The following is a 12,918-nucleotide window of genomic DNA, read 5'->3' as shown; positions in this document are numbered from 1 at the left end:
GCTAATGGGGATCCAAATAAGGAATAAAGAACAAAGACATATGCACATGATGAGAACAAATCTCCATAACGTCCCTCAAATCCCCATCAGATAAGTTGGACCGGACTCCTATAAGGTCTCTAATTTTTTCAATTTATTTGGATTTATCATAATTTATTCATCCCTGTAACTCTTCAGTATCTGAATTTTTTATTCCCCAACATGAAGGTCAAAGTGCTGTTTCTCACCATCAGGAATAAAGCCTGGGGTACTGAATTATTTATTTCTTTTTTTTAGTCCAAAAGTTTTACAATTTAAACATAATGAGTCTAAAAACACTGGAGTCAGCCTTTAAAACACTCACCATATGTAAGCTTTAAATTTTAAATGTAAACTTGCGAGATCATGAACATTATTACATTAATTAATTACAAATATTAACACACGTCATTTGGACTGTTCTTTGATTGGCTTGCCATCTATATTTGTGCTCATTGTTCACTTCATTTGTTGTTTTTCTTCTTACTGTTCATAAATGTGTATTATGGACAGTAAATGAGTATTTGTGTGTCCCTGTACTGACATTTTTCACCAAAGTTTGATAATTAAACATGATTCAGTTAATAAATGATTGAATAATGGGCCGTGTGAGACAAATTTAAGTGGTTACAAAGAATGGGGCTACAATCGTTCATTTTTGTGAATGATTACTGCTGGTTTATGGTTACCATAAACAGGAGGTTATGATTAACATGCAGTTTTTTCTCTTTCTTCAGCTCTATATCACAGGTGAGTCATACCCAAACAGGTGGATTGGCACAAGATAAAACCAAGCACTTTCACCGTGAAAAAGCTGTCAGACAGGCATCCAAGGGTACTGCATCATTCACTCCCCACTCTGGTCAGTCCATCATCAGGAGTCTGTTGGAGCAGCCAGAGGCAGAGATGTTGTGTTTAGTGTGACATCTTGTGGCGGTAATTAGCATTTCAGCTTCAGGGAAAAAAGAAAGCATTTTTCCTCAGTGTTTGATAATAGCACTGAACTGTCATAGCACTTTAAATTGTGGGTTTTGTAACATATAAAGTGGTTAAGCAGAGTAAACAGTTCCTCTCACAAACGGTCTAAATAATAATAATAATAATAATAATAATAATACATTTTATTTTTAGGGCGCCTTTCAAAGCTCACAAGGTCGCCGTACAGAAGAATACCTAATGACTAACTAATAGACAATCAATCAGCACATAAAGGCTTCATTAAATGAATGTAACACTCAGCTTTCTAAAATCTCACAGAACTCTTGATTTACAGAAGATATTCAAAAAGACAGTTCATTACAATCATAATGCAAAAAAATTCAATTCATGTATGTGTTATTTTCTTTGCTCTTTTGTGTTGTAAATCTCACTCAAAATGTCCAACAATGCAGCTACTAGTAGCTACTACTACTGCTGTATTTACAGGTTTACTCGAAACCTAAATCAACTGTGATTTAAGCCCCAAAAATAAAAACCATTTAATAAAATGTTAAATCAATTCATTTCCCCCAATAAAGATATCGAATAAATAATAAAATAAAAAATACATGCAGCTCATTTCAGTTTCAGTTCAGATTAAATCACAAGTAAGGAATCAAATGTCCCAATGAGACGAATGTAACTTTAACCTAAAATTGACCGTTTCTGAGTGTTTAGTTTCTGCGTATTTAATGGCGTTTAATCATTTCTTTGTTGAGGATTGTTACCTGCAGTTCCAACTGTGACTGTAATCATTACCTTGTGTTTAGGAGGGAAACGTTTTGGTCAATGACTGAGGAAAAAATGTGGACTTTATCTTTGGTGAATGACGGGAAATGTAGTTTCTGGACTTTCTTAGCTTCAATGTATTTTAAGCATCTCGTTTAACAAAATGTTAACAATGCTAACATCCAACTGGTTGTGATAAAACAAAAACAAAAAATCCCGGGACGTGTAAAGGTGATTTCACTTGACTCCAAAGTTATCAGCGCTTGAATTAAATCAAAAGGAAGTACATAAAAACGGAATACAGGTCCCAGAATGCTTTGAGAACTTCACGCCGCTTCTGGTAGTTGTAGTCCACAAAGCAGGGTCGTTTCCGTGTGTCTAGTCTGCGTTAGGTGGTGGAATCTGCTCCGCAAAGACACAAACACATGTGAAATTATTGATCAGGTAGGGCAAACAGTTTATTCTGTCGTCTCCCGCCTTTTGAACTTGTCGATCGAAATTAAAATGTCAGTTTATTTCTCATGGTCAGTCATTGTTTTGTCCGTTTATCTAGAAGCTACAACCACTGTGTAAAATAGCGCTTACATGGCGATGCATTCCCTTTTGTTCAGCTAGCTTATGTGGAGAAATACACAAGACAAATTCCCAGAAATATCAGTCATTTAAAATAAGCAGTGACTGGGAAGGATTCACCAACATTGGCTAACTAGCTGTCTCCAATTTTAGACTCACTGCAGCGACACATCTCCGACGACACCCGACACGTCGACACATTTATTCAGCTAGTCTCGGTGAAGTTACACATTTATCAGCCATATGCTTGGCTGTAAAAATATATTACCTGTAGGCTGTGTTAGCATCGAGCTACTTCAGTTAGCATTAGCTTTAGGTTCGTCGCAGTTACGTTGTTTACATCCGGTAATGCGGGTCTGCTGGCTAATTTGCATGGCTGTGGTCGAGTGAGTTCAGAGGTAACAGGAGTCTGTCTGCTGCTCATTAACTGCTAAAATATGTTTTGATCAATGTGCCTTAAGGTGAGTGATGAATGTGAGAGCTGTATCCACTAACTGAACTGTCCTGTGTCTCACAGGGTTGTGTGAATTTATGGAAACATGTCAAAGAAACGGGGCAGGTAGGATCAAGTCTGATCAAACTCATTTGGCTCTGGTGTGTTTTAGTATGTTGTAGTGTATTTCACTCTAATCTCTAATTTAATAACTTCTAATAACAACTTTTAGCCCAGTTTTTATAATGTTCCCCTCAGATTCAGCATGGTGGCTTTAAACTTTGATAAAACATAATTCCAAAACTGTTTGACATCTTGTTTAAATTCTGAATTAGGTGACTGCATTGAATGGGCTTTTGGTAATGCAACATTTTATTTTTTGATCTGTTTTTTTTCTAATTCAGTCTGGCATATTTTGCCTTTCTTTTATGTGATGGTCTTGCCAAGCATCTGAGTGTTTGGCACATACAAAGTACTGCTCATACTATTAATAAGATAAATTAGTCAAAATTAGATTCGACTAATGAATTAACAAAAATATTGTTTCATTTTACAGCACCATTGGCTGAGATAAAGCTTCACAGGGAGTGTTTACTACCCACCCTGCCACGTAATGGCATGCTCAGAGGCACTAAAACAAGTTTGCCTTAGTGGGAAGATGACTCAACATGACAAAGAGTGCTGTAGCACCTATCACCTGTGAATATTGATATATGACACCCTTGTGTCCAACATTTTGGTAGAATAAGGTCCTTATCATTGTGGCAACAAAACCCATTTGGCACCCTGGATGTTTGGTGAAGGTGCAGCAATAGTTCCTCTCCTCAGTCAAAACAAATAACTCAACTCTAATGTTAATTCAGTAGCTCTAAAGTGCCTCAAAAGGTTGGTCCTACTTTTGATCTACAGTTAATATAGTAATACAGATACGGATCTTATTGTTTGCAGGAAGCGTAGCAGTGGAGAGCTGAGTGAGAGCTCGGCGTCGACCCTGAGCCCAGACCCTGACAACCTTCTGGGCCGTAGGATCCAGCACACCTGGAGGGAGAAGGGTAACGTGACCAAGTGGAAAGGCACCGTTCTGGAGCGCCTAACTGTGAACAGCTCCCTCTACATGGTCAAATATGACGGCTTTGATTGCGTGTACGGCATCGAGCTCTTCAAAGATAGCCGGGTGTCCAACCTGCAGGTGTTGTCAGAGAAAGTTGGTGAGCGTGACGACGTCTGTCTCTGATCACAGACATGCTTTTCTTTGCTCTGGTGTGCATTTTGTAGTGAAGTGGTATTTTTAGCTTAATTGCTTTGGTCTTCTGCTGTGTGTTTCTCAGTACCTCAGGTATCACTGCAGTCAAACAGCATTATAGTCTTTTTCTTGGGATATTCTGTTTGAAGCTTGACTTGATGTTTTTCTCATTCTTCTCTGGTGAAATGACTGTTGTTGCTAATGCTAACTACTCAATTCTTCTTTTGTCGACTCTAAATACACCACTGTGGTGGCTGGCAAAATCATAAAACTTAGGTGGTAAAAAACAGTTGAATCATTTATGAGAAAATCAAACATTTGAGTTAAATCAAATACATCAGTGTTCAGTTTTTACTCTGGTCAGCAAAATGTTTCTTTACTTCAGTGAGCTAATATAAAGCTGATATTAACTAAAACTGATAATCTGTCAAGGGGTTTTGTTGATTTTATTGGTGCTTGGTCAGCATTGTAAGACGGTATGATAATATTTTAATGTCGTGATATGCTCTGCCATCTGGGATCTCTAGTTTTCCAGTTAACAGGCTTATCAAAGTGTCTTCTTCGCACAGTGAATAATAAGATCAAGGTGCCCCCCGGGGCAGAGGAGCTGGTGGGCCGAGCTGTGGAGCATCTGTTTGAGAAGGAGGATGGTGAGAAAAACGAGTGGCGAGGCATGGTGCTGTCCCGAGCCCCCATCATGACCCACTGGTATTACATCACCTACGAGAAGGACCCGGTGCTGTACATGTACCAGCTGTGGGACGACTATAAGGACGGAGATCTACGTGTCCTGCCTGAATCAGGTACAGTAATGGGAGCTTTATTGTGGGTGTGCATAAAACTATCAATGTTTCATATTTCCGATTGTCTTGGAAAGGTGGGAGGAAGAGAGCAGGACAAATTTACATAGCTGGCATTGCAAAACACTCCAATTTATGCTGCTTTTTTTCTGAACATTTTGTGCAGAGATTCGGCTTGACTCAATAGTAAGAGAGAATGTTCTGTTATGGGCACTGAATCTTATGATGATACAGTGCAGTCTACAAGGAATTGGAGGGGACTATGAGAGTGAATAAAGTGAGGCAAGCATGTTTGGTAGGAGTTAATGTCCAGTCTCAATTTGTAGATAATTTACTATCTTCTCAGTTTTTCTTGGAAATGTTTAAACTTTGGCGGCATAAGTGGATAAAAGAAGGAATCACCCTTCTTATTTAGTCTTTTTCTAACTTCTCATTGTCCGTCATCCAGAGAACAAACACCTGCTGCCAGCAGACAGGAAGCCGGGTGAGGAGCCAGAGAGCCTTGTGGGTAAACAGGTGGAGTATGTCACAGATAACGGTCTAAAGAGGACGGGCTTGGTCATCTACCAGGTCCCAGCCAAGCCCACGGTATACTACATCAAATATGACGATGATGTCCACATCCACGTCTACGATCTGGTGAAGACCACCTAGTACTGACTGCACAGCTTCATCATGAGCTGGTGGCTCATCTCCGACCCCATCAGCCGTTACCTGTTAAAGTGTTACAGATTTCAGTTTTCCTCCGGTGGGAGGCGATGTGCCGAAGATCAAAAGCCCCGTCGTCTTCTTCTGTTTGTTCTATTTTTCTGGCATCAGGAGGCTTCTTTCATTCTCACATTGCAAGACATGTTTGTTTCAGGTTCTCAGTTTTAGGTCGTCTGCAGTGTAAATAAAGGCAGGTCTGAGACCGATTGTATAGCCCAGCAGATGAAATGGAGCTAGACGTTTGTTTTGGTTAAATCAAACTTGTATAGTGAAACTTTCAAACTCCAAATTCATACTTTTTGTAAGCAACACATCAAACTAAGATTCAGCTTTCTTACCTATACCTCTGTGTTTTACTAGCGTTTCGTTTAACTTTTATATGCCTGTGCTATTTATTTCATCTGGACTATCTGGCTGTGCTGCTGGTAACATTTTGGCAAAACCTGTCTGCTGTGCTTTATGTGTGTCACTGGGTAGGCCTCAGTTTGTTCAATATAGACGTAATATTCATTTGACCAGTGTGCTAATTTTACCATCACAGTGAACTCAGATTTAAGTTGAAGTGTAAAGGCATTGAAGAGATTTGACTGTCTCACTTCATGGATATAAAACGCATATTCTTCTTAAAGAGTCATGTATCATATTTCTGTTCTGTTTCATCATTTAAACTGCAAGTTTTCTACATTATGATATATGAAAAATACTGATGTTGTTACGTTTCAACGTTGTTTGTGCAACACACTATTTATATAGTTAAATTGGCTTCCAACATTTCTCAATATTTCGGACTTAAGTCTTTATTATTTGCCAAAAATGAATGATGTCATATGATAAATTCAGGCCTAAAAAATTGTCTGTGACCTGCAATATGTTTTGTTCTGTAAATATAATCGGAGACATTTTTATGAACATAAAAAAGCTGCTTGAAAAAGATTTTCTTGTCCAGTTATTGTTAAATTCTTATCTTTGTTGCTGTAGATGTTTTGTTCATTCATGTGATTGAGGTCCATGATGGTAGAGAAGAAGCAAAACACATCAGTTTACACAAACTGTAAACACATTTTTATCCAAGTAGGTACACGATCACGTCCCTATAAATTGTTTATTTGAAGCACGTGCAGTTAACAAAGTTGGATGTGGGTTTTCCAGTAAAACAAAAATTATTATTATTATTATTAATGACCGTGAATCAACATTCATTTATTTTCTGAAATAATAACATAATGGCTTGTTTTTGCCTCTATGATGTGGACCGTCTCAGGTGACCAGAACACTTGAAGCTAAAATACATAATCCAAGGATCCGACCTCATTAACCACGGTTTTACACGTGCACAAGTGACTTATTCAGGATGTGAATATTTCCAGAATTAAATGTAGTGTGTGCTCTCTATACTAGTACGTGAGCCGAGAGACGCCTCTCCTTGACCTCTCTGAATACAGTGAGCACTTCTGAACAGAGAATGGATCCAGAAACTCTATGTTATACAAAAAGTTTTTGCAAAGCACTCATCTTTAAAATGTTCAAATAATTTAACACATGTTAAAGGGAAATATACATTTTTGAAGTTGATATAACTTCTCAAACAATCTTCAGTCTTATGTTATGTACAATATGAACATGTACTATCAGGCTATTAGACATTGTGTTACAAAATCTTTTAAAAAGTCAGAGATGTGTGTCACACTTTAAAAAGAAAAAGTTTACAGCCAAGCTAGCAGCTCTGTGAAGTTGCACTATGGCACAGTGTGATTTGAGCTAAATGCTAATGTCAGCATGGCAACATGCTCACAGTGACAATGCTAACATGCTGATGTTAAGCAGGTATGATGTTTGCCATGTTCACTATCTTTGTTTAGCTTGTGAGCATGCTAACATTTGTTTAATAGCAGTAAACACAAAGCCCAGCTGAGGCTAGTGATGTCATTGGTTTTTCAGATATTTAGTCATAAATCTAAATAATTGGACTAATTAAACTTTCAACCTGATGATGGTGCTAGATGAAAAATCAATGGATCACCAAAGTTTTCACAAGTCATCCTGAGGGGTGAATGTCTAATTTTAGTCAATCCATCAAATAGCTGTTGAGTCACTTCACACAACCACAAAAACCCACAAATGTGAACCTCATGGTGGCGCTAGAGGGAAAGTCAGGGATCACTAAAAGTCAATGGGCTTCATTTTTCTGGGGCGCATAAATGTTGTGCTCATGTGAAATTTCATGGCAATCTGACCGAAATATTCAGACTGAAATATTCAGTCTGGACCAAAGCAGTGGAGCGACCATCTGGCTAAAAACAGGTTGTTACAGCAAATGAAAGCTCAACTAAATGAAATGTGAATGAGTGTGTCAGCCTTTTAAAAAAATAAGAAACTGACATAAAGTAGCATAAAGTTTGACTCAACATTTTCCTTTTACTTCAGCTGCTTCACATTTTTTGTGGGCTGTTTTAATCAGATTCCTGATTAGATTCTTTATTTAAAGGCCAATGAAATCAGGGCAACAGAAACTATTAACTTACACAGAAGGTAAATCAGAATCATCTAAATGTCTGTTTATTTATGCAGCAGTTGACACTGGTATAAGCTAAACATCATCATAATCCTCAGTGATTACTTTGTAAAGTGGGCTATTAAAGACGCTGCCTACACTGACCCTGCTAAAGGCCTCTATTCTGAATCTTTCTCCTGTTTTCTGTTAAAATACTGACAACAGCAGCAGATATTTTTCCTACAGCACTGCAAATCATTTATCATCAACAAATTTATATTAGAGATGACCCTGCCTAGATATTTGTAATTATTTAATGCCAGGCACAATCTGCCGTGAGGTAGAGCTTGTGTCTGATAACAGCGTTGATCTGTGTCTGTGCATCAAATGTCAGCCCTGCTTTGATGACGAGCGGACATGTTCTCTCCTGATTCCTGCTCTTCCTGACCACACATGCAGCCACATGCTGACTGCTGACTGCCTCTCCCTCCCCCAGAGTCCCTCCGAGGTGCCAGGGTGCTGGTGACGGGTGCCAGTACAGACAGCGGGGGAACAGTTGGCATACCATCACGCCAGGCTGGGTGCCCAGATAGTAATATAACAACGAGGAGGGAGTACATGCATTGCACAAGGTCTGTGCTCCTGAGAATGTGTCTGATGCAATTTGTCACCTGTTGTGCACTTCCTTTTACACATCCATCACTGTGTTCTACCATTTTCTTTCTTCGTGAAACCATATGCCAGGACTCAGCAACAGCTTTCATTGTTCAGACATACTGATTATCAACTCAAGTATCTTTAACTGTGAATCCAGCTCTGCTCACAAGGTCATAGTTTGATTTTTAATCCAAATCAGTTCAAAACAAGACAAATAGAGGACCATATGTGCCTGGTTATGGCTGCGACATGTGATCCTGTCTGCGACCTGTGGGTGGCAGAAGTGTCAGGGGCCCCAAAAGGCTGGGCACCTGCAGGTAACATGGAGCACTTTTTGTTCTCTTGATCTTTATTGACATATCAACGAACAAAACTCATCATCAAGGGTATAGCCAGAGAGTACCAGAATTGTCTCAGTCACTGCAGACCACCTCAGTATGTATAGAGCCTCTTTCACACAGGAGAAAATAAACTCAGCGATTATTCTTATAATCTGTACTGAGCTAAAACCAACAGTAAGTCTGCCATCTTTTTATTTCTTTACCAAACAGGCTGAGAGCTGTGTGTGAGCTCTATGAAGGGAAACATCTTTATGCATAACACTATTTATATACTGAAATATTTGAAAGATTGTTATTACACAATCCTTGGCTCTATTTTTTTCTGAGTTACATTATTACAGGACCTTCCTCGAAAACCTTGAAACTTTGTCTGCATTCTTATTGGCCAATAAACAAATGCACTTGACTCTTTTGTGTTGCTAGGCAACACCAGCCAGACCCTGGTTTTTATATATGAAAAACCAGCATGCTGCCAATCTGGAGACTTACAGGGTGCAGTGTGAATGAGACCAGCCACGATGCATTTTTAATTAAAACGTTTCAAGCCTTTCTGAGGGTTGGGGGCTGTAAGCATTGTCTGGAATCATTATTAACAGGAAATGGTGGCATTGATTGATCATGTTTAGCGTCAGCAGAGATAAAAAAAATTCTTCAAATGTAACTTACATGTCGGTTTCATGTCAGCTTGTGATTTCAGTGATGAAACAATCGCTCCTTAACATTGATCTGAATTGAACTTTTTTCATAAAGAATTCGCTTTTTTCATTTAACGCTGTTTGCCATGCGTAACAAAAATGGGGATCCTGTCAGGTCACTCATGCAGATATCCTGGTAACAACAGAAAAAGATGTTTTCAAATTATTAATGTCTGAAGCCTCAAGCCTTTTCCGTCATTTTCATCCAATCCTTTTAAAATCCAACCCCTTTTTTGAAAAAATATTTGTGCTCACCTCCACTGCTGTTTATCTTTAAGTACAGCTGGTAGAATTTGACGTCGTGCTGAAGCATCTTAATGATGCACGATTTGAGGCACTTTAATTGTAGCTGCATCTGTACCCGTTACAATATTTTTTCCTCTGTGTCAGTTACATTTCCTCATCTTTGTGAATACGGCACCAGCTGTTATACCAGTACTGAAGCAGAGTGCAGGATCAATCAGACCTGTGTCTTCTCTGGTGTGTAAACATGCCTTTCACATTTCTTAGTGACTGTAGATGTCTCATATGTGCTCAGGTCTGTCTGCTGATATTAATCAAAGTGTCTAACGTCTAACCCACACGTATACCTAATACCAGCCGTGAAGTGTAATAAAAAGCAAAAAAATTTACAAATATGGGATGAATACTGCGTGTACTAGACTCATTCCCTAATTATTTCTGATCCTAATAGGCCCCCCAGCACTGCCACAAAGTTCACACTGAGTGCTTTCTTTGGCACCATGCAGCACAGCGATGTGTTAGTCACCATGCAGAAAGTCAGGTCAGCCTCCCAACACTAAAATTTAATAAAACATATGATTTCCTGCATGGTTTTGTGATATCTTCAGCATTTGGTGCATCAGACTCACAGCACCGCTGTGAGCTCTCCTGCTGGGTTGCACCTCTGCACACCAAAGCAGGGAAACTGTCTCCTCTTTTTTAATTCACCTGGTCCCTTAAAACTCTGTCACATACTGAGGAAGCTACCGAAGCACCGCAGGAAGCAAGTGCTGTCCACTGCTCAGTACAGTGACCGAGGCAGTCACTTAAGTGCACAGAGGGATTTAGACCCCTCTTATTGATGGATGGTGTGTATTTGGTCCTCTAAGTACTGAAAGTGTTGCACGCAGTAACGCGTTAAGTACAGCTTTCTGGCAGCAGGCCGTCTCATCTAAGAGGAGTAATATGTTTGAGTGCAGAATGGAGTGTTGTCAGTGGGACACAAGAACAGGATAGACCAGAGTGCTTTTTTCCTTCCTTGGGGTCTCCTCAGCACCTGGTGTGTGTGTGCGTGTGCGCGCATGTGTGCGTGCGTGGTGCGTGTGTGTGTGCATGTGTGTGTGTGTTGTATAGTGTGTGTGATGGATTGAGATTTAACTGTGTCATGTTCGTGCTGAGATGAGAAAATACAGAAATTCACAAAGGAGGTTTAAATTGGGGCTTTATTGCAGATTAATTAATAAACAATAGACATTTAGATTAACAATAACATTTATGTAGCAGAACTGGACAAGTGTGGAGTAACACACTGGAAAGAAACCGAAATGAGTAATAGTGGGTTACCTCCTTCTGTTTTGAACAAAGTGTGCTGCTGTGTGCCATTATCACAGTATTTCCCCGCGGTTTTGGAGCAGCTTCATCACGTGTGATTCACTTCCATGAATTAAATCTCCCCAAATGGTGCTTTTGATTGCAATTTTGCTAATAATTAACATTGCTGAACATTAAGGCCATACCCAGTCACAGAGGGGCGTGCAGGCAGGGATGAATCTTTATGGGCAGGTTACGTACTGTTGCAGCTGAATAAACAGGAAAACTCAATCACACTTCTGACACTGAAATGCGAACAGACTCTGATCTGAAGATCGGCGCAGGTTAAAGCTGACGTGGACTGAAGAGCACTGCTTGTGCTGAGAGGCAGACTGGGACTTGTTGTTCTTTGATCAGCGTCACAACAAAATCACTAGTCTTCCACTCAGCACTACCAACACTTTGCAAATACATCCTCTCATTTTTGTTAGGAGCTCCGCATCCACTGCTTCAATCTGTAAAAAAAAAAAAAAAAAGGTGAAAACCTTAACACCTCAGGGACTTCAAATACTTCCCTCCACTGTCCTGGTGTTAAACACATGTATTTTGCATTGTCACCTGAGCAGACTTTAGAGGTACAGAGTATTTCAGCGTGTGCATGTGTCACAGGTGTTTCAGGGCATCCGACCACCAGCCAGAGGTGTGTTTGATAGGTTGTGAACTTTAGATGCCGGAGATGGAAACACTACACACAATTCGCATCTCTGTGTTTCCCTCAACCCATTTCTCTCTGAAGCCTGTTGACATTCCATCCGTCCTTTGTTGTTGTAATGCCAACCTTTCAGCTCCTCTCAAAAGAGGGAGACAGGACGAAGAGGAGGAGGAGGAGGAGGAGGAGGAGGGGAGGAACACAGAGGATCACAGCACAGCAATTAGAATAAACGCTGCTCACCATATGCAATGAACAGAAACCCTAAGCTGTGCACAATCCGCAATTACACCCTATTTAGACTGACAAAATGGAAATGTGAACGCACACCATCAACTCAGTGATTTGTGTTTTTCTCTCTAAAAAGTCACATTTGGACTAAAAGGGAGAGGGAGAGAAAGGAGACAGACAGATTGTCCTGCATCTCCAGTATGTTTCTGAGCTGGTAGCTATGCAACAAGACTGGGAGTCAGTGGAAGAGGGGGATGGGAAGATGGGGACAGTTTAGTGAGAGGGTGGAAGGGAGGAAGGATGCAAGGAAGCAAGGAAAAAGGGGGGTCCTTGAGTGCAAAGTAGAGAAAAGAGGAGTGCTGAGAAGAGACAACACTCTATTTCGACCAAGAGGCGACCCCAGCGGAGCTAATCAATAATGCTCAGTAAAGTCATTTTAATATAGTATTGATTAAAAACAAATTACTTCATCTGCTGCTGCTCGTGCATGCTCACATTCAAGCACCTGCCACTCAAAAATCGTCCATTCAGTTTCCAAACAGCAGGAACATTTGAATGCCGGCCATTAGGCTGAGTTAATATGCACCAGACACATCAGCCTGATTACAAAAATAAGACATGAAAACGATAGATAAAGCTGTCATTCCGTCCAGATCGCAGCTACAGAGAAATGAGTGGCCCTCGACGTGGGAGCTGTCCAGTGTCTCGGTGCTGAATGACGCCCTACTTTTTCCTCCACGTCCGTCTCCTTCCTCAGCATCTCGCCTCGATTCCGGCCC

General features: G+C 40.1%; 1 protein-coding gene across 2 annotated transcripts; it reads left to right on the top strand.

Annotated features, from left to right (window-relative positions):
* Window positions 1-2,076: 2,076 nt before the first annotated feature.
* Window positions 2,077-6,403, top strand: LOC139214758 (spindlin-Z-like). Of its 2 annotated transcripts, none has more exons than XM_070845678.1 (5): window positions 2,077-2,169; window positions 2,816-2,857; window positions 3,680-3,939; window positions 4,544-4,777; window positions 5,223-6,403. In XM_070845678.1, the coding sequence occupies exons 2-5, from the start codon at window positions 2,838-2,840 to the stop codon at window positions 5,426-5,428; spliced, it is 720 nt and encodes a 239-aa protein (XP_070701779.1). In that variant the 5' UTR covers window positions 2,077-2,169; window positions 2,816-2,837; the 3' UTR covers window positions 5,429-6,403. The 2 variants fall into 2 exon arrangements, with proteins under 2 accessions (XP_070701779.1, XP_070701781.1); XM_070845680.1 differs by lacking the exon at window positions 2,077-2,169 and adding an exon at window positions 2,622-2,696.
* Window positions 6,404-12,918: the final 6,515 nt, after the last annotated feature.

The sequence above is a fragment of the Pempheris klunzingeri genome, chromosome 15 (assembly GCF_042242105.1).
Source record: "Pempheris klunzingeri isolate RE-2024b chromosome 15, fPemKlu1.hap1, whole genome shotgun sequence".
NCBI classification, from domain to species: Eukaryota; Metazoa; Chordata; class Actinopteri; order Acropomatiformes; family Pempheridae; genus Pempheris; species Pempheris klunzingeri.
This window is presented reverse-complemented; position numbering and strand designations above follow the sequence as displayed.

Coding starts and splice junctions, on each gene's coding strand:
- LOC139214758 (XM_070845678.1), top strand. CDS start 2,838: ATGTCAAAGAAACGGGGCAG. Junction 2,858..3,679: donor ATGTCAAAGAAACGGGGCAG/GTAGGATCAAGT, acceptor TATTGTTTGCAG/GAAGCGTAGCAGTGGAGAGC. Junction 3,940..4,543: donor GGTGTTGTCAGAGAAAGTTG/GTGAGCGTGACG, acceptor TTCTTCGCACAG/TGAATAATAAGATCAAGGTG.